The following is a 24,565-nucleotide window of genomic DNA, read 5'->3' on the forward strand; positions in this document are numbered from 1 at the left end:
GACAAGAGGGCAGTGCACCCACAGTGACTCAGAATTATTTTACTCAGGAGAGAAGACCACGACTCAGGGGCTAGGAGTGCCCAAGCCTTGAAGTCTCAGAGGCCTCTACAGGAAGAGCCTCACCCACACTCAGCGCTGGAAGTGCAGGCCTCAGGGGTCCGCTACTGAGTCGTGCAGTCCCCGTCACTGCTGTGTGCTGTCTGTACCTTCTTCAGCTCCTTCTGCAGGTTTGACTCAGCTACTAGAACCTCCTTTGGCTTCTGGTACTGTGGAGGGAGCCAAGGAGAGGACATGATTCAGTCACATCACCCCTCTCTACGCACACGCGCACACACACACTCTCTCTCCCTCCCCCTCCTTCTCTCTCCCCTCTCTCTTCCTTCCTCCCTCTCCCTCCCTCTCCCTTCCTCTCTCCCTCCCTCCCTCTCCCTCTCTCTGCCTCCCTCCCTTCCTCTCTCACCCTCTCCCCCTTCCTCCATCTCCCTCCCTCCCTTCCTCCCTCTCCCTCCCCTCTCTTCCTCCCTCCTCCCTCTCCCCCTTCCTCCCTCTCCCTTTCTCTCCCTCCCTCCCTCTCCCCCTTCCTCCCTCTCCCTCCCTTCCTCCCTCTCTCCCCCTTCCTCCCTCCCTCTCTCCCTCCCTCTCCCCCTTCCTCCCTCTTTCTTCCTCTCCCTCTCTCTCTCCCCCTTCCTCCCTCCATCCTCCCTCTCCCTCTCACCCTTCCTCTCCCTCTCACCCTTCCTCCCTCTCCCTTCCTCTCCCTCCCTCCCCCCTCCCTCCCTTCCTCTCTCTCCCTCCCTCTCCCCCACTCTCCCCCTTCCTCCTCCTCTCTCTCTCTTCCTCTCCCTCCATCCTCCCTCCCCCCTTCCTCCCTCTCCCTTTCTCTCCCTCCCTCCCCCTCTCCCTCCCTTCCTCTCTCTCCCTCTCCCCCTTCCTCCCTCTCTCCCCCTTCCTCCCCCTCCCCCTCTCTCCCTCCCTCTCTTCCCCTCCCTCTCCCCCCTCCCCCTTCCTCCCTCTCTCTCCCTCCCCTCTGCCTCCCTCCCCTCTCTCTCCCTCCTTCTTCCTCCCTCCCTTCCTCTCCCTCCCCCCTCTCCCTCCCTCCCTCTCACCTTTCCTCCCTCTCCCTCCCTCCCGCCCTCTCCCCCTTCCTCCCTCCCTCTTCCTCCCTCTCTCCCCCTTCCTCCCTCCCTCTTCCTCCCTCCCTCTCACCTTTCCTCCCTCTCCCTCCCTCCCACCCTCTCCCCCTTCCTCCCTCCCTCTTCCTCCCTCTCTCCCCCTTCCTCCCTCCCTCTTCCTCCCTCTCTCCCTCCCTCTCACCCTTCCTCCCTCTCTCTTCCTCTCCCTCTCTCACCCTCTCCCTCTCACCCTCCCTCCCTCCCCCTTCCTCCCTCCCTCTTCCTCCCTCTCACCCTCCCTCCCTCCCCCTTCCTCCCTCTCTCTTCCTCTCCCTCCATCCTCCCTCTCACCCTCTCCCTCCCTTCCTCCCTCTCTCTCTCCCCTTTCCTCCCTCTCTCTCTCCCCCTTCCTCCCTCTCCCTCTCACCCTTCCTCTCCCTCTCACCTTTCCTCCCTCTCACCCTTCCTCCCTCTCCCTTCCTCTCCCTCTCCCTTTCTCTCCCTCCCTCCCCCTCTCCCTCCCTTCCTCTCCCCCACTCTCCCCCTTCCTCCTCCTCTCTCTCTCTTCCTCTCCCTCCATCCTCCCTCTCACCCTTCCTCCCTCTCTCACCCTCCCTCTCTCTTCCCCTCCCTCTCACCTTTCCTCCCTCTCACCCTCTCCCCCTTCCTCCCTCTCCCTCCCTCTCCCTGTCACCCTTCCTCCCTCTCTCTTCCTCTCCCTCCCTTCCTCCCTCTCTCTCTCCCCCTTCCTCCCTCCCTCTCTCCCTCCATCCTCCCTCTCACCTTTCCTCCCTCTCACCCTTCCTCTCTCTCCCTCCCTCTCCCCCTTCCTCCCTTTCTCTTCCCCTCCCTCTCCCCCTTCCTCCCTTTCCTCCCTTTCTCTTCCCCTCCCTCTCACCTTTCCTCCCTCCCTCTCCCCCTCCCTCCCTCTCTTCCTCTCCCTCCATCCTCCCTCCCTTCCTCTCCCTCCCTCCCTCTTCCTCCATCCTCCTTCTCTCCCCCTTCCTCCCTCTCTCTTCCTCCCGCCCTCTCCCCCTTCCTCCCTCTCCCTCTCTGCCTCCCTCTCACCCCCTCTTCCTCCCTCCCCCTTCCTCCCTCTCTCTCCCTCTCACCCTCCCTCCCTCTCTCTTCCTCTCCCTCTCTTCCTCCCGCCCTCTCCCTCCTTCTCCCCCTTCCTCCCTCTCTCTTCCTCCCGCCCTCTCCCCCTTCCTCCCTCTCCCTCTCTGCCTCCCTCTCACCCCCTCTTCCTCCCTCTCCCCCTTCCTCCCTCTTCCTCCTTCTTCCTCCCTCCCCCTCCCTCCCTCTCTCACCCTCTCCCTCTCACCCTTCCTCCCTCTCACCTTTCCTCCCTCTCTCTCCCCCTCCCTTACTCTCTTCCTCTCCCTCTCTTCCTCCCTCCCTCTCCCTCCTTCTCCCCCTTCCTCTCTCTCCCTCTCACTCTCCCTCCCTCTCTCTTCCTCTCCCTCTCTTCCTCCCGCCCTCTCCCTCCTTCTCCCCCTTCCTCCCTCTCTCTTCCTCTCCCTCTCCCCCTTCCTCCCTCTCTCTTCCCCTCCCTCCCTTCCTCTCTCTCCCTCCCCCTCTCTCTGCCTCCCTCCCCTCTCTCTCCCTCTCACCCTCCCTCACCCTTCCTCCCTCTCTCCCTCCCTCCCTCTCTCTGCCTCCCTCCCTCTCTCTGCCTCCCTCCCTCTCCCTCTCCCCCTTCTATTCAAAGATGAGGAAATTGGGGCCTACAAGGTTGAATGACTTGCTGAAGGTCACATGGCTGGGTAGGGGTAGGCCTTTGGACCATCTAGAACCCCAGTTCTGTGGATTCTACCCCTCCCCATCACCCTCTATCCTCTTTCAGCTATGATTTTAAAATCAGCCTCCTGACCCTCACCGGCTCACACCATGCTGAGGCAGACAGGCCTGTTCTCTAGCAAGCACACCCCAGGAGTAGCTGGGGCTGGAACTGAGGACTCCAGTAGGATGGGAACTGGGCAGGGGAAGAAGGAGCCTGTCCCTGACATAGTGGCCAAGAAGTCTGAATGACTCTTACGGAGATGATGAGGGTGCAGTTGGCATGAGCAAAGCTCAGCGAGGAATCATCCAGAGGTAGCTGATACCTGTCTAGGTCAGGTATTGAGAACTTCTTGTAGTACCTGTGGGGACAACAAGAGGCCATGAGAACACCCAACAAAGTGACCCCAACAGCTGGGCATCAGGCCTTCTGACGCCAAACTTCTATACAATTCTCCCCACACAGCCAAAGAGGAAGAAGGGAAGCCAGTTAGAACACCAGTACTTTAGAGCTTAGTGGTCCTGGAAGAAAAAGAAAGGCCTTATGGCCAGTCCAGCAATGGAACAGGGCCAGTCATAATTCCTTGATTAGACCAGGGATCAGACTGACTCATACTTCAAGCTCAGTCCTCCCAAAGACACGTGGAAGAAGCCTCCTGGAATACACAATTGGCTCAGGCGAGCCCTACCTCCTCAGCACCCGAAGAAAATGGGATATGTGTGCTAACAAGAAACAGAATAAGGAAATCTAGGGCTGTCCTTGAAAGCTGGGGACGGACAGTTGGCACTTACATGGCCCTTTACCGAGGACCTCAGTTACCTTTTCCTCCTTTGGGGTCTTTGAAGGCCTTGTTAGCCTGACTCTACTTGTAGGCCAGAGAGGGGAGTACATCCACAAGGAGAAATATCCCTAAGAGAACAAGCCATGTGACTCATCAAGGAAGCTGGATCTCTGGGGCTCTGGACCCCACTCCTCCATTTTCACATACCACACTCGGTCTCCCTCAATGGCAGGTGACAGTCCAGAGATTAATGATCCCTTTTAGTAAAAAAACAAAACAACCCTGGGACTTCCCTGGCAGTCCAGTGGTTATACTGCTCGCTTCTGATACAGGGGGCAAGGGTTCAATCCCTGGTCAGGAGACTAAGATCCCACATGCCGCACGGCACAGCCAAAAAACTAAAAAAAAAACAAAACAAAACAAACCCAGATAGCAACATCCAACCCATAATGTCTGTAATTTGACCTCCTTTACCGAAGAGGAAACTCAGGCTCAGAGAGGTGAAATATCTCGCCTGGCTTCACAGCCAGTTGTCAGCAGAGTCAGGATTAAAGTTCCCTGATCCTGGTCTGCTGCTTATTACACTGGAGCACAAGCAATGGCCGCCTCACCTCTAGCAATAGGACTGTTTGGCATTTTCCTTGGTGGAAGTACGACCTAGGCTCTGGCCAGTGGCTACCAGACCTATCACCTGGGCATGGCATCACTGCTGCTGCAAGGGTATGTGGCTGAGCAGGGAAACGCTGCAGACAGGTACAGACAAACTCAAGTGAGGGGCCTGGAGAGGATAGGGCTTTCAATATGTCAGGGGGGCCTGGTCGTTGTGACAGGTACCCCCAGTCCACTTCAAAAGCCCTGATGCCCTGGGGACTCAGGAGAGTTGACATCAATGCAAGCACTTCTGCCCTGCTCTCCCTGCCCAAATCCCTCAGTTTAGTGAAGGCTCTCAGGGCCCCTATCCTCCAGGTTCCTCACTCCCCGCCAAGGTGCTGGGACCCGTGGCAGGAAAAGAATGTTTACTTAAAGGCTGACAGTTCAAAAGGAGTGGGGGCTGGGGGATCCTAATGGCACCACAAGTTTGCTTTATTTTCCAAACTCTGCCCCAGGGAAAGGTGATCCATCTGCCTACAAACCGGGGTGGAATGTCGGCTTCATCCTCTTCCTAGCCAGCCCAGGCTGAGGGCTCTTTCTGGGGCCTCTGGTCTGGCCAGCAAAGGTGGCAGACACTGATAATAGGGAGGGAGTCAAAGGTTAAACAGCAGAGATTAGATGAACACAAAGGCTTGTTAGGAAGTGTTAACATCTTCCCTGCAAACATACACAAGAAGCAGAACCGGGAGAGAAGCAGCCGGGCACACACAGCTCAGCCGAACCCAGGGGGCCTGTGTAAGCCCTTGCTGCGCAGAACGTGGGGACATCCTTTCTGCCTACCTGGCTGTGTGCTGGGGAGGGGGGACAGGGACACACCTGTGTACTCTCAGAGGGGCACCATCAAGGCACATTCCCCAGGCAGGGGTAGCAGGACTGGAGAAAGAGTCCCAGGGCTTGGTCTCAACAGCAATGACAAGATCAAAGGGAACTTGAGTTGCATGACTTACCCCAGCTTCCCTGTTCTACTCCCATCACCTCTCACGAGGTGGGGGGATGGAGGCAGAGTAGGTCTGGAGGCTCAGCTCTGTTATGAGTATTCTAATGGATTTAGTTTATTGGCTGAGGTTAAACCATTTTCCTCAGGGGCTTCTGATGGGCAGTCTTCAAGGGAGTACGGGGCATCTGCTTTCTCTCCTCAGGGAGCAGCCCATACTCCCTTATCTCCATCCCTGGCCTTGGGGTTTGCCCTGAGAAGAACCATGCTTCACTTTCTCACCAGCACCTGGACTGGAGAGGGACCCACTGTGCTTCTGGAAAAGCCCAAATGCTCAGCCTCAGGCAAGCCCTAGGTAGGCAGCAACCATTTCTTAGGCGTCAACTGTGTCCCAGACCTTGAACTATGAGCTGGGGATTTAAGGATGAAGAAGAAACAGGCCATATCACTGCCCGAGGAGACCCTGTGTTTCTGCTGAAACTAAGCCTTTATAGTGTGGTGGTTCCTGGACTTTTCGCTGATGCACAACAACCCCCATTCTCACCTGCCTTCACTGTCCTTGGTCTCGGCCACACAGTGAAAGGTGACATTTATGAATGCTAACTCTGTGCCAGGCCCTGTTCAACACACACTGAATCCTGAAAACAGCCCTCTCAGGTTGGTTGCTTCTGTTATCCTCTTTTACAGAAGAGTAAACTGAGGCACAGGAAAGTTAGGTATCTTGCCCAAGTCATAAAACTGGTAAAGGGAGATACCCTTATTACAGTGATAATCCCCCCAATCTCCTCACCGCCCCCCGCCATCGCTCTACATTCTCACCTCAAAGTAACAGACCACCTGGTCTAGGTTCCCTGCGTCTGTCCAAGGGTGGGGCAGATATGGGGGGTGGTCACCCCCAGAACCCAGCCACCCTGCAGGTCTCCTGGACACTCCCTCTAACATAGAGTGGGCTTCCTTTCTGAATGTAAAAGTGTCCAAAAGATGTATGTGGAAGCAAAGGCTCTCAGGAGGACTCCCTGGCCCTGTCCTGTGACTCTGGACAGGCCACTTAACTTCTGGGCCTCAGTTTCTTCCTCCAAATTCCTTTCTAAAAATAAAGGAGCTGCCCTAGATGAACTTTAAGTCGCTGTCAAAGGGACTGGAACAGGCCAACTCTGTACCTCTCTCAAACTGTGCCAAAAGGACAGCTTCACTTCGGCTATTTCAGAAATGATCCGCTGCACCCTATCACTCTCTCTCTGCTGTCTCCCCTTCCCAATTCCCAGTCCTTTCCCAACCCATTCTCCCTTTTAGTGAACTGAGAAAGGGCACAAGAAGCCAGGCCGTTAGAGAGAGACTCTGGAGGAGGCTGAAAGTAGAAGCAGGATGGCTGTGGAGTCACATGGGCCACGCCCCACACACCTCCAGTGGGTGCTCTGCACACCTGCACACAGGCTTGGCCAGAGTGGTCGAGAGAAGCCTCTAGCCAGTCCGTCCCTTAGAGAATCAGTCGGCAAATCTCCCCTTCTTTCTTAAACATCAACACTCCAGGCAAACTGGTCACCCCTGCCTACAGTAGCCCCTCGTAGAGAGTCACAGCACACATTCACATACTAAAGGCACTCAGAAGTCCTACCAAAGTGAGTTTCCTAAAGTTATTTGACCACAGAATCCTCTTTTCTAGAGATGCCTATTAACACTCCCACAGTGTTAGTATTACCGATGTCAAATCAGCCAAGCTCTCCTCAGGTTCTAATTTTCAAAGAATTGTTGAGGGCCTGCTTCAGGCCGGGCATAGGGCTGAGTATTTGTACATATACGATTTCATAATTCCCCAAGCAATCTGTGACGTACGTATGAGTATTCTCCTATGATATATGAGGAACCCTTGCCCCAAATGCTACGGGTAATACGTGGCAGAGGCCAGATTCAAGCGGACATCTTCCTACTCCACATCCTAGCTCATTCCACTTATAGCTGCCAGCTTCTAGGCTGAGGCTAGGAACCTTCTTTCTGCACAAACACTCTTACTGGGAATAGATGGTGCCACAATGGGATCCTGGGAAAGCACTTTCTTCCTTCCCTGATTCATCCCTTGCTATTACCTGGGGCCAAGGACATAATACACTGGAATCAATTCCTTCAAGAGAAATGGCCAACCCAGTTATTCAGAGACAAGGCAGGTATAGACAAAGGAACTCTGGCTTTTACTGGTAACCATAATCCAGAATATCAGAATCGGGGCAGGCATGGAACCTCCAGGTGAAGGAAGTCAAATCAGAAAAGCCACAGTGTGATGGAAACTGAAGAGGCCTGGGCACTGAAACCATCACTAACTATCCCTTCAGTAAGTCTGTTCATCATGCTGACTTTATAGATAATCATTCATATATAGCACAACAATAAATACATACCCTGTCCACCACTGGATGGTGTGATGATCAGAAAACAGATTTTTAAAGTATCTTGAAAAAGCTAAACACTGCTCAAAGGAATAGCTATTGAGTTCTGTATATTTCGGGGTAGTAAAGGTATAGGACATCTTCTACTCCAGGTAGAAGATGAAAATGCCACTAGGCTCAGAAGAGCCTGTTAGGGGTTTAGCAGCCTCTCTCACCTTCCTCCCAGCAGAGGATCCTGAGGAAGGCTGTGCTGAGCCAGGCTGGGCCGCTGAACCTGAGATCTCATTGTAGGCTCTGAAGTGGGCACTCACATACTCCTCTCCCCTCTTTGGGAATCCAATCCCGGCCCTGCTCACTCTGGGGCACTACTCGCATCCCACCTGGCCTTACCCATCAATTCAAAAATGTCTCCCCCTGCCTTGGGCGCCGAGTGGGCCTCTGGCCACGGAGCGCCTGGTCAAGAGCGCCACCTATGGCTGAAAACGCACAGGAGATGGGACCCAGAGGATCTGCCTGCAGATGAATTTTTTGGTGAGCTAGCTAGCCTCTCTTTTCTCACTCCCTGGTAATCACATTTCTGCTGGATATCTGTATTCGACAGTGACCTCTGGGGGACAAAAGGGAGGCAGCAGCCAGCTCCACAAACTGCTGGGCTGCAGATTCAAGTGCTATCAGAAGCACTTTTGTTCCTAATTTGGGCCCAGGGCCTCTTACGCCAGGGAATGTTTGCTGAAGCACGGAGTTTGTTTTCCTAAAGGCAATTTCTCTGTTGCCTGAAATTGCTAAATTCCACTTTAGGCACTGACTCCTGTTAATGATGAGAACAATAACAGGAATAAACTGCCTTTTATCTGAGAGCTTCAAAGTGCTTTATAAACGCAAATCCTTATTATTATGACTTTGTATTTATAGACAAGGCCCACTTCAGGGGCTGCTGGCTGCGTGTACAGCAATAATCCTGAAATTAATTCATTCATCTCTACCCCTTCCCCACCACTTAACCCTGCCAAAGTGAGAGGGTGTGGGGGTCATAGAGGAGGGCAGAACCCAGGGCTGCACCAGGGGAGCCTGGGAGGCACGGACCTTGAGGGAGATGGGACGGGAGGCTGGCACCACACCACCTGAGAAGATGGACAAATAGCTGGGTCCTCCTTACTGCTTGTAAATCAGTGGATGATGGGGACACCTCTGGCCTAAGCTTAGCACCCCATGAGACATGTTGGGTGGCTTCACAGTCTGTGGACCAGTAACTCATAAAACCTCCCATCTCAATGCACCAAATCTATTTCATGGGAGTTGGTCCTATTCTGCAATCCCTGACTCAGGTCACAACCGAGTCATCACAGGGCTCTTCTCTTCTCCTGTGATCAGTCAGAGTTCCAGAAACCCAAACGAGATCAATGCATTTCCAAGATGATCAGCCCAGAAGCAGCCCTGCCAGGATTAGATCTCCACTTTGGTCACTTTCTGTCCCCTCAACCCCACATTTTGCCTTCCCCTAGCAGACCATGAGAAGAGGAGCAAAAGGAAGTCTAGTAATCCCTTTGAAACATAATGCAAGTGACTTCATGCAAGAGACTTCCAAGAGGCCAAAGCACCAGCTCACTGTCCCTCAGTTCAGGGAGGGATAGGTTTGCTGCTCCCAGACCAGTACTTTAAAGTTCAATAACTGCCACCTCAGACAGGTGCACCTTCCAGGCCATGGCTCCCTGCCAGCTCCAACAGTGATGTTACCAGGCCAAGTTCATCATGGACTGGATCCAGCCAGAGGTCAAGGCACAATAACCTTACAGCAGAACCACTTAAGATCACAAGGCAATGGCCGGGTGATTCCCTCAACCTCTCATTCATCCAGCAAATATTTATTGAGCCCCAGTCTGTGCCAAGTACTGGGCCAGATACTCATTGTTCAAATTTCCCTGCCCCGGTGGAACTGATTACAATATTCAAGCTGGTCCTGCAGAGAGAAAGCCCTTCAGCTTTTAGCACCTACTACAGGGCTTTAGTGAAGCCCTCCTACCTCCCTCAGAGCTGGACAGCAGGCTTCTCTGCCCTCTGAGGTGGGGAGCCATCTGAGCCCTAACCTCAGGTCAAACCCCACCCCCACCTTGCTCATACACAAGAAGGCAGGTGCCCACCATGCCACTTACTTTTTGTTGGTTGTTCTGACGACAACACAGCGCTCCTTCTGGTCCACACAGACACTGTAGACATCCTTAGGGTACGGGAGGTTTCGAATTCGCCACTGGAAACTCATCTTGGTGTCCTTGCGCATGAAGATGGGCTGCAGAAGGCAAAGCCAACTTGAGGACTATTCTTGGAGGGGGGTGGGAAAGGATGGCTCCCCCTCCACAAAGCTCTATCAAGGGGCACAATGGGAGACCCTCAGCTCTTCCCTACAGCTCCCCTCTGATACTGCCATTGCTGTGACATTCTAGGCCTGGAGCCCTCGCCCTGGGATGACTAAGCCAAAACCCTTTGGGTACTCATTCAAGCAAACATTTCTAGAGCACTGTGTCCAGGTGGGTACACTGGAGATGAGGAGGTGAACAAGACATGGCGCCTGCCCCCAGGGCCAGCAGCCCACTCCCCCAGCCTCCCCAAGACACCTGACAGACAGACATACATTGGAATTGCTTTCCGTGATGAGTTCAGGCCCCAGGCTCCCTGCTCCTGGGAGTGCTGGCTCTCCCACCTCAATCTGCCACTGGCCCAAGGCGCCCAGGGCACTCTTCACACGCCACTTCCTCACTGAGGAGAGAAGGAAGCAGTGGGATTATGGGGAAGAAAGGTACTCTGCTTCTTTCTGCTGAATCATCAATATCACATTAGGTAACTGGAACAGGATAAAAGTGGGAGCTACAGGCTTTTACACTGGCTTTATCCATCTGAGCAGGGACCTCACAACCTCTGAAATCTCAGGAGAGTATTTCAATATTAGACAACGTGTAAAGCCCATATCATGGGTGCCCAGACAAAAGGAATTAGAACAAAGCTCTGAAAGGCGCCAAGTGGAGTTTAGAAAACCCCAGGTGTGACTTCATGCAAAGGGAAGACGTGAATGTTAGGAAAAGGGTAGCTACCAGTAACAGGGAAAATGTGGATCCCCAAAAATGTGACATGCATTTTTCCCTCTAAAAATGGGCAGAGGAAAAATGAAGTAAGAGGGTGAAAGCTGATAGGCAGATTTGTCTCATGATTCAGAAAGTCCAAATATAGAAATTCACTCATCTCAGGTGCACATGGCTTAAAACAAAAGTCCCAGAGTTGTATTTACAGGAAATTTTAGGCACACACCATATTTTAAATGCATTATTTATAAAAGATCTAATGTACATTTTTTGTAGAGTGGAATCATCCTTTTATAATGCAAATAATCATCTCTATTTTACAACCCAGATGTTTGCATAAGATTTTTTTTTTTCAATTAAGCCACATACTTTATGGAAATTCTAAGTGAAAAGACTAATTCAGTAAACACTAACTGAAAGCCCCTGCTGGGATGCTCAGGAACCCTGCTCAGCCCTGTCACAGTGACTGCTGTCAGCACGCCCATGGCCACAGGGGGCTTTCGCGAGTGCGACCCCTCTGTTCCTTCCCTGCCCGCAGCAATGGGGGTCTTCCAGGTGGCAGTCCCAGCGTTGCTCCAGGCCAGCAGCCTTCCTGAAGCTGCTGTGAGGAGCTAAACAACTCAGAAAGTGCCTGGCGTCCTGTCGCAGTTGCTCCTTTTTCTGGGCCGGGGTGGTGAGAGCTGCAATGCGATTCTCAGGATGGGTTTCTTTGAGACCTTCTGGGCAGCTGTGCCAAACCCAAACACCCTCACTGCTCTAAGTAAGGCACACAAGCTGAACGCAAAAGTATGCTGCACAATTCGAATTTTCCCTTTAATATGTGCTTTTATAAGGTCTGGTGCCTTCTGCAGTGTGATTTTATTACGTCTCAGGGCCAAAAACTCTCCCTAGAAACACATTTCCAAGTTTACAATGCAAATAAATAAGGAAGAGTAAAACTTGGAAATATACTTTAAAGGCAACTTTTTTTTTTCTCACAAATACTTCTTCTCTCTTAAGTGAATGGACTGTGACCAGAAGTATATCCAAATCTATTCATGTAATACTTTGCTTATTTAACTGGAAGCCAGCCTTCTGGGTTGCAGTGTTCACAGTTGCAAATACAGAAGCGACAAATGCCTCTAAGTGGAGGTTTCCTGTGACAAGACCCATGTATCTCACTCTTTATTGTAGGAAAGATCACTCCCAGATTCTCAGACATGTATAAAATGCTATGTGTAGAATAAGGCAGGAAATTAATTTTTTCCCAGGCATACTGACAACAGCATGACGGGATAGCTCACATCAAGGGCAGCGACAGAACTAAAAAGGATGTGGGACCATTTGGTGTGAGGACAAACAAACATCCTTAGACCCTGACAGGATCACGATATAACAGAACACAGTCATCACAGAGTTTAAAGGTGGAGGTTCCTTTAGAAAGCATCTAGTCCAATACCTGTATTTTTCAAATGGGAAACAGCATTTCTTCCCTGCCTGCTCTCCTTCAACCCTTGCCACCACTCTTCAGGGGAGAGTATGAAGAATTACCAAGGCTCAGAAAGATACACTAACTTGCAAAAAACACAGCTAAAATTCAGGTCTCCTAACTTCAAGACCAGAATTTGAATCATTAGTAAAAGGCTAACTTGTATTCTATAAACATTCAATAAGCATACATGATATTTTAAAAGGTTCACTTAAAAAAAAATGAAGCTCTATTTCTTTTTTATATTTTAGCATTTAAAGGAAAAGCTTCAATTATTTGAAAATGTATTGATAAGTTATGAAAACCTAACTATCTGGGGCTTGATAAGTGAGGCATCCTGTAATCATGGACCCTGTTAAATCATTTGTCCTGAGGCACGATGCCAGTGTGGCCAGGAGAGGCAATTCCGATACCAGGATTTCCTGTCTACTCTTTTATCCATGGAATACTGGGTTTGGAACAGAAACCTTCCCAAGGAGTACCCTAAGGAGGAGGAAAGTCAGCTACTGGTTTCCTTACTGCTGACCTTGAAAGCCACTCAGGTCACAGAAATTTGGACCCTTGGCTGTTTTGTCTTTTTTTTTTTTTTAACACCTTGGAATTAAATTCTTTGTTAGAATATGAAGAAAGCCTCCGTATTCATTCCCTTGTGAGATAAGATCCAACAAATGAATGGGTGAAGTCCTTGTTATTTCTCCCATGGACGTGGGCATGAATGCACACATGCAAATACATTTTGTCTTGTCTTTCTTGTCCTGTCTTTGTTCCTGAACTCAAGGACAGCTCCTGCGGCAACAGAAGACTGTTTGCACCTGCTGTCACTCTGATTTGATTATATGTTAAACCCAAACTGGTGTGTGCAAGGCAGCTCCCTGGGACGCTGTCATATCTTCCTGGCTGAGCCAGGGCCAGTCCTTGGAAAGGAGACTTTCAATGACCCTGTAAAGGGTCTGATGGGGAATATATGAGGGAGGCAGCGCCTGGGGCCTTTTTCCTAAGTCAGCAGGAAGCAGGCTGATGTCCCAGACTGCTGAAAGGAGGCCCCATCTTTCAGGTGGGCTAGAAAGTGGAGGTCCTAAAAGGCCTCTTTCCCCAGAGCTCCAAGCCCTGGCCCACTTCCAATGTGGATAATTACATTCCCCTTTCCTAAGTACTCCCTGCAGCTTAAACTGGATGCAGGATTCTTCTTTTCTGCCCTAAAACACTGCAACATTGCTATGTGGCTATTAAACAGCTGCCACGTCCCATCCCTGAGGAGGCTGAAGGGAATCGAGTGGGTCATTTATAAAGCCGGTGAAGTGCTTGGGGATGAAAGTGCTCAATATCCTCCAAATGCAGCCTGGGGTGGTTAGGCTGGCGGTCAAATACCAAAGCAGATTAAGCCGGTAATCCGAATGTAATCGCTGGGGGACGGCCTGCCCTTCAGCCTCTGCCCCCCTGGACATGCTGTGTTCTTCTAGGGCTGGTTTGATGTTCCGATCATTGTTATGGGGCCCTTCAGTTTTTTCCTCTATGAATACACATACAGCATTCACTGTGGGGGGTGGGAATGAATAGCATTGAGAGGGCAGAAAAAAAATATGACACTACTATGCTTATTAACACCGACCGGAAGAGCTCCAACCCAGACAGATGTCCTATCGGTAATTCTCTCTGTAAATTACTTTCTGGGTTTTTTGGACAGAAAACCAGTTTGGCCAATTATCCAATTTGTATAATTAGCTGAAAAAACGTAAACTATTCCCATTTACACCCACAAAAACCCCATCCATATTTTGCTTCAAAGAATGCACAAATGAAAGTTCAGGTCCTGGGATTATTTATACTTAAAAATGAAAAACAAACAGTATTTTGCAAGCTGGCGGAGGTAGGGTGGGGTGGTTGGAGACGGGTAAGAAAAGGATCAGCTGTTCAAAGGGCCCAGTGGTTTGAGTGGGGTGTTCCTTGCCGCCCATCTCTGTCCTGCTCCCTCCAGCCCCTACCCGGGTCATTCTGGGGAGAACAAGATTTAGTAAGAAAAGAAAACAGGATTAAATAACCTCAACTCCCAACAGAATGTTCTTGTGGATTAAAGCATGGGTTCTTCATCAGATAGACCTAGGCTTAAATCCTAGCTCTGTAACTAACCAGCTGTGTGATTCTGAGCAAGGTGCTTATCCTCTTGAAGCTTCCATTTTTCCCAACTGTTAAATGAAGACAGCAGTAACCTACCACACTGGGCTGTAATGTGGTTGGTTCGTGTAAACCACTTAGCATGGCGCCCAATAAAAGTTACGGTATTGCTATCATTAGGTAAACTTTAGTCAGACAACGTTTTCCTATGAACCTCCATTTCTACTTTTAAGAAAAAGGAGTTTGGAGGCCACTGTCTATTCTCCACCTGCCAAGAGGGAAAATGACAGTTCATGTGGGATGCTACAAATGAAGGGACCTGGACTTTTTTTCATTTTAATTTCATGTCCAAGCACAACTAAGATGCCTTGGGTTTTATTTGTTTGTTTGTTTTTACAGCCACAACCCCGATAGCTGTATTATTTGCTCTGTGTGGAGAAGAGAGGTGACGCTGGGGGCTGGGGGAGAAGAGCTGCCGCTAGTCCCCGGCCTGGTGATGGTGGTGGTCAGCCCACGTGACCTCTGCTTTCATAAGCTCACCCCTGTTAGGCATTCCAAGGCTGTCACCCCCTGGGAGCGCTATAAATTACAATGGTTTGTGAGAATATTACTACTGTACTGGTTTCCACCAAATCAGTGTCATATGCTAAACACATCAAGATTTTTAATAGTACCAGACTAAACCAATTGGGACTGGAACCCAAGCAGCTCATAATAAGAAGGGATCAACACTTCACTCTGCGGCTGAACATGCACAGGACACATATTTTAAGACTGGAGACTAAGAGAATGCAAACCAGTGTAATCCGTGTTGTCGGTTCTAGACATTTATGAGCTGTCAGAAAAAGGGAAAAAGAAATTCCCCCGCCAATACTACCTGTCGATCAGGCCCAGGAAGAAATTAAAGTCAAGAATAATGACAAGAAAATAACCCAGCCCATGATTCCATCATTGGTCTTAGCATTTCAGGTGAAATTTAATAAAGAGACCAACTCCCACTGCTGACAGCCTCAGGCCCTGGGTCAAAGAACCAGCCACCTAGCTCTGGGAAGTCGGTTAATGCTGATGTGCATACCTGAGAACAGAGAATGAACAAATCGAATAATTCCCAGAAATCTGAGCTACGGCCCCTATTCATGAGCCTATTCTTAGAGGAAAAGGGCTGCAGGAATGAAAATGACAATGCTGCAAAATCACCGTTTCTACCTCCTACTCCCTTTGATTCAGACCGTCTCCAAAATGAGGGACATATTTAATAGAGTCACTTCTGAGGCAAGGTCAAAAGCTGCGCCTCTGATACTTGTTTGTTCCCGATATGACTTCAGAAAACAAAACAAAAAACAGACAAAAAAAACTGCAGTGAAATCCTGCCCTTACCACTACTCAGCCTTCAAGGCTTACTTCCAATTCCACCTTCTCTGTAAAGCTTTTCCCCAACGGTTTCTTTACATGCCCATTCCCACCTTAGAAGAATTACTCACTCTCTCATTTGTCTGGGGGTGGAGTGAGGTTTACTGGTCAAGCGGACGCCCACTCCACCTCTGGTGTCCAGCCCTGACCTCAGATTATTTTCAGGAACAATCCTGCCTCAAGGGCTTCAGTCTCCCTGAGCTTCCACATGTGGTGCTGGGATCCTCCCTGAAGCCTCAGCTATGCGTGTTTACCTGTGCTTAGGTCACCCCAAGTGTTCCTAAGGGCCCGCTGGGGGTCCCGTCACTTACCAAGTAGTTCACTTGTCTTCTCATCATATTCTTCGGCCATTTCCTTCCCATCTGGGAACAAATAGTGCACCTTCCTTCTCCCTAGGCACAAAACAGAGAGTGCCTTACCCCTGAGCCTCCTCTTGCCTTGGGCCTTGCAGGTCAAGAGATCTACCTGGGAAACACTAACAGCCTTGGGCATGTTAAAAAAACCTTCCCAGAGCCTCCCACGAACTCCTTGCCAACCATTGCCCACCACTACTCTAGGACATGTCCTGGGACTCACTTCCTTTCTAAGCTTTCTCTGAACATGTCTTTACTCTGCTGATTCTTCTACCAGCAACAGCTCCAAACTTCTTCCCAAATGCTGAACTCCTCCTTGCCCTTCAAAATCCAGCTCAAATGTCACTTCCACTGTGAAATCTTCCTAAACTATCACTCCTAACCACCTTGGCAAAATTCATCACTTGTTTGTTTATGCCTCTCTGGTGCTTTATTCATATCCACAGTGGAGCATTTATCACATACTATACTTTTAAAAGCATCTGTTTCAAGAATGATATCATATTTATCTTTCTCTCCCCAGTTCCTAAAACCAAGCCCATGTGCTCAGGATATTGAACTGGGTTTCCCGACCAAGGCCTCCCTCCAGCCGTGCCCTCACTCTGCCTTCTTCTGTACATCTCTAGGCCATCTCTATCACACATCCATACGATGTTAGTCCCCGTGTGTTCTCCTTACAGCATTTACCTTGGTATGATTTTTATATGTATTTGTGTGATTTTTGGATTATTGCCTGTCTCTTCTACTAAGGTAAGAGGGGTTTTATCCCCCCACCTATGGTTTCCCTATCACTTAGTATAGTATTTGGCATATTTTAGGAGCTCACCTAAATACTGATTGAGAGAGTTAATGAACATTGCTTCATCTTTCATTGAAAGCACAGAAGAACCCAATGGCGTCTCTTAGACCAGCTCTTCCACCTATGTAATATAATACTAAGCATTTTCTTAAAAGTGGCTATATAATTTCCCCTATTTTTACAGATAGGTAAGTAGATATAGGTAGGCTCCTCAGTGAGACTAATAACAGTACCAATGCCCGGTATACAGGTACCTAACGAATGCTTGATGAATAGAGCCCCAAGGCCCTTAACCAGCTAAAGCAGTCACTAGCCAAAACTTGCAACTGTTATCTGATCTACCAAGCCTTTTCACTGTCCATTCACTCCTCTGAGACACAGTTCCCTTGAGTCATTCCGAATTTGTATTCTGGGGAAACTCACCCCCAAATTTGCAGGGCCTCTCAGCAGGCGCCTAGATTACACCACCCTTACTCATTTGTTTGGCTCATAGAGCTATAAGAGGTTGTCCTGTCAGGAGTGGGGTATAAGGTGCTCCCTGTGAGTAGCTGAGGGTATCTGGCCTGACTCTCTTCTCCCCTGGAGTCCAGTCTTAAGTGCAGGCAGGATGCAGTGCTTACTATGGGCCAGGCACTTTACATGTTTTATTGCATTTATTCTCAAAATAATCCTATGTGCCTCCAGTACTTGTATTTCACAAGTAAGGAAAATTGAGGATTAAAGGTCATGTAACTTGTCCAAGGTCATAAAGCTAGGAAATGACAGCCCAGGCTTAAACCCACTTGAGGCCAAAGTTGATCCTGTAATAACCATACTAGGATATCTGTATGGCTTTAAGGTTATAAGAATGAACAATGTTCCAAGGGTTTATTGTTCACGTTTCTAGTGAATTACCTGTTTAGGCCTTAGCCTATTTTATTTGGGTATTCATCTTTTTCTTACTAATCTGATTGAACTTTGTATATATTAAGCACGTGTCATATATGTTGCAAATGTTCTGTTTTAATTGCCTTTTAACTTTGTTTAAGGTGGGTTTTCCCAAACAAGTGTTTAATTTTTATATAGTCAATTGTTTTTTCCTTTGTGGTTATTATCCAGAAGTTGTGCTTAGAATATCTTCCCGTACCCAAGATTCTATGTGTACATATGTGTACATATGTACACACAGAATATGTACATAATCTATGTGTACATATGTATGTTAATATAAAAAATTTTAAGTTTATTACTATGATATTTTGGTGAAAGAAAAAAATATAATAGGAACACCTCAATACATAAGGCAAATACTAACAGCCATAAAAGGGGAAATCAACAGTAACCCATTCATAGTAGGGGACTTTAACACCCCACTTTCACCAATGGACAGATCCTCCAAAATGAAAATAAATAAGGAAACACAACCTTTAAATTCTACTTTAAACAAGATGGACTTAATTGATATTTATAGGACATTCCATCCAAAAACAACAGAATACACATTTTTCTCTAGTGCTCATGGAACATTCTCCAGGATAGATATCTTGGGTCACAAATCAAGCCTTGGCAAATTTAAGAAAATTGAAATTGTATCAAGTATCTTTTCCGACCACAACGCTATGAGACTAGATATCAATTACAGGAAAAGATCTGTAAAAAATACAAACACATGGAGGCTAAACAATACACTACTTAATAACGAAGTGATCACTGAAGAAATCAAAGAGGAAATAAAAAAATACCTAGAAACAAATGACAATGGAGACACGACGACCCAAAATCTATGGGATGCAGCAAAAGCAGTTCTAAGAGGGAAGTTTACAGCAATACAATCCTACCTTAAGAAACAGGAAACATCTCGAATAAACAACCTAACATTGCACCTAGAGGAATTAGAGAAAGAAGAACAAAAAGACCCCAAAGTTAGCAGAAAGAAAGAAATCATAAAGATCAGATCAGAAATAAATGAAAAAGAAATGAAGGAAACGATAGCAAAGATCAATAAAACTAAAAGCTGGTTCTTTGAGAAGATAAACAAAATTGATAAACCATTAGCCAGACTCATCAAGAAAAAAAGGAAGAAGACTCAAATCAATAGAATTAGAAATGAAAAAGGAGAAGTAACAAATGACACTGCGGAAATACAAAAGATCATGAGAGATTACTACAAGCAACTCTATGCTAATAAAATGGACAACCTGGAAGAAATGGACAAATTCTTAGAAATGCACAACCTGCCAAGACTGAATCAGGAAGAAATAGAAAATATGAACAGACCAATCACAAGCACTGAAATTGAGACTGTGTTTAAAAATCTTCCAACAAACAAAAGCCCAGGACCAGATGGCTTCACAGGCGAATTTTATCAAACATTTAGAGAAGAGCTAACACCTATCCTTCTCAAACTCTTCCAAAATATATCAGAGTGAGGAACACTCCCAAACTCATTCTACGAGGCCACCATCACCCTGATACCAAAACCAGACAAACATGTCACAAACAAAGAAAACTACAGGCCAATATCACTGATGAACACAGATGCAAATATCCTCAACAAAATACTAGCAAACAGAATCCAACAGCACATTAAACAGATCATACACCATGATCAAGTGGGGTTTATTCCAGGAATGCAAGGATTCTTCAATATACACAAATCAATCAACGTGATACACCATATTAACAAATTGAAGGAGAAAAACCATATGATCATCTCAATAGATGCAGAGAAAGCTTTTGACAAAATTCAACACCCATTTATGATAAAAACCCTGCAGAAAGTAGGCATAGAGGGAACTTTCCTCAACATAATAAAGGCCATATATGACAAACCCACAGCCAACATCGTCCTCAATGGTGAAAAACTGAAAGCATTTCCACTAAGATCAGGAACAAGACAAGGTTGCCCACTCTCACCACTCTTATTCAACATAGTTTTGGAAGTTTTAGCCACAGCAATCAGAGAAGAAAAGCAAATAAAAGGAATCCAAATCGGAAAAGAAGAAGTAAAGCTGTCACTGTTTGCAGATGACATGATACTATACATAGAGAATCCTAAAGATGCTACCAGAAAACTACTAGAGCTCATCAATGGATTTGGAAAAGTAGCAGGATACAAAATTAATGCACAGAAATCTCTGGCATTCCTATACACTAATGATGAAAAATCTGAAAGTGAAATCAAGAAAACACTCCCATTTACCATTGCAACAAAAAGAATAAAATATCTAGGAATAAACCTACCTAAGGAGACAAAAGCCCTGTATGCAGAAAATTATAAGACACTGATGAAAGAAATTAAAGATGATACAAATAGATGGAGAGATATACCATGTTCTTGGATTGGAAGAATCAATATTGTGAAAATGACTCTACTACCCTAAGCAACCTACAGATTCAATGCAATCCCTATCAAACTACCACTGGCATTTTTCACAGAACTAGAACAAAAAATTTCACAATTTGTATGGAAACACAAAAGACCGCAAATAACCAAAGCAATCTTGAGAATGAAAAACGGAGCTGGAGGAATCAGGCTCCCTGACTTCAGACTATACTACAAAGCTACAGTAATCAAGACAGTATGGCACAAAAACAGAAATATAGATCAATGGAACAGGATAGAAAGCCCAGAGATAAACCCACGCACATATGGTCACCTTATCTTTGATAAAGGAGGCAGGAATGTACAGTGGAGAAAGGACAGCCTCTTCAATAAGTGGTACTGGGAAAACTGGACAGGTACATGTAAAAGTATGAGATTAGATCACTACCTAACACCATACACAAAAATAAGCTCAAAATGGATTAAAGACCTAAATGTAAGGCCAGAAACTATCAAACTCTTAGAGGAAAACATAGGCAGGACACTCTATGACATAAATCACAGCAAGATCCTTTTTGACCCACCTCCTAGAGAAATGGAAATAGAAACAAAAATAAACAAATGGGACCTAATAAACAATGGGACCTAAAAGCTTTTGCACAGCAAAGGAAACCATAAACAAGACGAAAAGACAACCCTCAGAATGGGAGAAAATATTTGCAAATGAAGCAACTGACAAAGGATTAATCTCCAGAATTTACATGCAGCTCATGCAGCTCAGTATCAAGAAAACAAACACCCCAATCCAAAAATGGGCAGAAGACCTAAATAGACATTTCTCCAAAGAAGATATACAGACTGCCAACAAACACATGAAAGAGTGCTCAACATCACTAATCATTAGAGAAATGCAAATCAAAACTACAATGAGATATCATCTCACACCAGTCAGAATGGCCATCATCAAAAAATCTAGAAACAATAAATGCTGGAGAGGGTGTGGAGAAAAGGGAACCCTCTTGCACTGTTGGTGGGAATGTAAATTGATACAGCCACTGTGGAGAACAGTATGGAGGTTCCTTAAAAAACTACAAATAGAACTACCATATGACCCAGCAATCCCACTACCGGGCATATACCCTGAGAAAACCATAATTGAAAAAGAGTCATGTACCAAGATGTTCATTGCAGCTCTATTTACAATAGCCCGGAGATGGAAACAACCTAAGTGTCCATCATCGGATGAATGGATAAAGAAGATGTGGCACATATATACAATGGAATATTACTCAGCCATAAAAAGAAATGAAATTGAGCTATTTGTAATGAGATGGATAGACCTAGATTCTGTCATACAGAGTGAAGTCAGAAAGAGAGAGACAAATACCTTATGCTAACACATATATATGGAATTTAAGGGGAAAAAATGTCATGAAGAACCTAGGGGTAAGACAGGAATAAAGACACAGACCTACTAGAGAATGGACTTGAGGATATGGGGAGGGGGGAAGGGTAAGCTGTGACAAAGCGAGAGAGAGGCATGGACATATATACACTACCAAACGTAAGGTAGATAGCTGGTGAGAAGCAGCCGCATAGCACAGGGAGATCAGCTCGATGCTTTGTGATCGCCTGGAGGGGTGGGATAGGGAGGGTGGGAGGGAGGGAGACGCAAGAGGGAAGAGATATGGGAACATATGTATATATATAACTGATTCATTTTGTTGTAAAGCAGAAACTAACACAACATTGTAAAGCAATTATACTCCAATAAAGATGATAAAAAAGTATATATATATGTATGAGTTTGTATGCATGGAAAAAATATGGAAGTTTCTGTATGGAAATGTCAATTGTGATTATCTCTGCATGGTAGGATTACCAGTGACTTGTTTATTTATTTTTCTTATTTCCACAATGAACATAAATTATTTATGAAGAAGTGTGTTGGGTTCTCATTAGCAACAGAAGTGATTCTTGGTGGGAAGTTAGTAGCATCCTACGCCCACTCACAAACACATTAGGAGGATAAATCAACAGGAGAGGTTTGACAAGGCATATACACACCTTTGGCTTTTTTTGTTTGTTTTCTTTCTTTTGATTTTGGTTTGGTGGGGGGACTAACAATGTTGTTTTGTGATGTTACTCACAAAAAAACTTAACGAAGTCCTGACTGATGAAATATTTGTTTAAACACTGTCCTTTGACCAAAGGAAGTAAAAGCAGAGACTAGAATAGATATTTTGTACACCCATGTTCACAGCAGTAATTATTCACAATAAAAAAAGTGGAAGCAACCCAAGTGTCCATCGACACACTGGTGGATAAACAAAATACGGTATATACATACAACGGAAAAATGTTATTCAGACCTTAAAAAGGGAGGAAATCAAACTTTCCTCAAGCGACATGCGACATTTCCTCATTTCCACATGCGACAACATGGATGAACTTCGAAGACATTATGCTAAGTGAAATAAGCCAGTCACAAAAGAACAAATATTGTATACTCCACTTATATGAGGTTCCTGCTGTAATCAAATTCATAAAGACAGAAAGTAGAATGGTGATTACCAGGGGCTGAGGAAAAGGAGACTGGGGAATTAGTGTTTAATGAGTATAGAGTTTCAGCTGAAGATGAAAACGTTTTGGAGATGGATGGTGGTGATGGTGGCGTAACAATGTGAATGTACTTAATGCCACAAAACTGTACACTTAATAAAGGCTAAAATGGTAAATTTATGTTAAGTACTTCTTACAATAAAAACAAACCCCACTGTCCTATGAGATAATGTTCAGAATCTTTGGTTTGGCATAGGAGATCGATCACAACATACCTCAATTTATCTGCAATCTCTCTTCATTTTCCACCATTTCCCCTCATCGCTTGAGAAAAGCATCCTTTTATTCACTCTTGCATCCTAGCACCTAGTACCTTACACAGTGTAGGGATATATTATGACTGGGTGAATGCTTTGGCCTCACTAAATGTTTTGTTATGCCCCTAGTAATCAGCCATATACTTTCACACCTCTGTGCCTTTACACGTGAGTCATTCTTCCTGGAATAACTATCCCCTCTTCTCCACTTAGCAAACACCTATTCATCCTTTAGGACCCATAAACATCACCTCTTCTGTCAGGTCCTCCTTCAAAGAGATAATCATTTTCACCTCTGTGCTCTCATAGCATTTTATAGAAGAGTCCAACCTCTATTTAACACACATGCTTTTGTTTATTTACATTTTTTTCCTGACCACTATGTGAACTCCTGGGACGTGTCTTTTTCTTTCTATCTGCTCTAGCACACAACCTGACACACAGTAAAAAGCATCCCTAAATACTGCATGAATAAATGAGCAAATGACCAGCTGACTTTAATTTCCACGCTTTCTTGACTGGCCTCTGCCTGTGGATGTCAGTCCCTGCTGGTTTCCTGAAAGCTACAGGAATTCAGACCAAATTCATTCTGGCTGCCAAGTGAGTCCAGGAAGGGACCCTGAAGCACTGGCCAGTCCTAGGGTGGAAGAAAGTCAGAACTCCATCCATACCTCTGTGCACACCTCTTCCAGGACCAGCACGAGGTGGGGGTAGGGGGTTGCTTTGTCTCCTCTAAAGACCCAGGGAACATTTAGAGGTTCACTTACAAAGATAACATTACAGCTGGAAAGGACCTCAGAGACAACACAGGTAATCCATCCACCTCATTTTACAGATGAGGAAAATGAGGTTCAAACAAGTAAAGAGGCCGACTGGGAAGCCCACGGTAAATTAAAGGCAGAGTCGTTAACTAGAGCCCAGGTGTCCTGCCTTTCTATGATACCAGGCTGCTTTCAGCAACAGAACCTCCAGACTGAGGTTCATCCCAGGTCAAGATTCAGTTGTACCACTGACTGACTCGGGGAGCTGGGGCCGATCTAAAATCCTGGATTTCAGTTTCCTCTTCTGTAAAATGGGGTCAAAACCACCTCTCGGGACAGCGGTGAGGAGCAAATGACGGTGAATGTGAAAAGAATTATTATTTATTAGTAACAAAACTCAGAGCGGAGTGAGGTGGTGTCCAGGAAACTAGGGTGTCCAGAGACGTGTGTTCCAGTCACCTCATCTCTCTGGGCCTCAGTTTCCTCATTTGCAAATGCAGTAACTGCCCTAGAGGGAGGCCGCGACCTTCCAGCCCTGCCGTCCTGGGCTGAGGCCCTTCCCGGAGGCGCCAGAGCGGAGGGCCGGACGCTGGGGGAAAGGACGAGGGTGCTCGCGGGGTGCCTCGAGTTACCGTCCTGCAGCAGCGCCGTCTTCTCTGCCGCCCGCAGACTCTCCAGCCAACCCGTCACCGCCATCTTCCCTCAGCTCAGCCGCGTGCCCGGCCGCTGCCATGGCAACCGTTTCCGCCTAGGGTCACTTCCGGATGAC

General features: G+C 46.9%; 1 protein-coding gene across 2 annotated transcripts; it reads right to left on the reverse strand.

Annotated features, from left to right (window-relative positions):
- On the reverse strand, nt 1–24,554 carry DPCD (deleted in primary ciliary dyskinesia homolog (mouse)). 2 transcript variants are annotated; one of them, XM_079900829.1, is made up of 6 exons: nt 24,429–24,546; nt 16,012–16,092; nt 10,266–10,390; nt 9,790–9,923; nt 3,151–3,253; nt 1–266 (listed from the first exon to the last, which is right to left on the reverse strand). In XM_079900829.1, the coding sequence occupies exons 1-6, from the start codon at nt 24,490–24,492 to the stop codon at nt 162–164; spliced, it is 612 nt and encodes a 203-aa protein (XP_079756955.1). In that variant the 5' UTR covers nt 24,493–24,546; the 3' UTR covers nt 1–161. The 2 variants fall into 2 exon arrangements, with proteins under 2 accessions (XP_079756955.1, XP_079756956.1); XM_079900830.1 differs by lacking the exon at nt 16,012–16,092 and having other exon boundaries at nt 24,429–24,554.
- Nucleotides 24,555–24,565: the final 11 nt, after the last annotated feature.

This window comes from Stenella coeruleoalba (assembly GCF_951394435.1).
Source record: "Stenella coeruleoalba genome assembly, chromosome: 16".
NCBI lineage: Eukaryota > Metazoa > Chordata > Mammalia > Artiodactyla > Delphinidae > Stenella > Stenella coeruleoalba.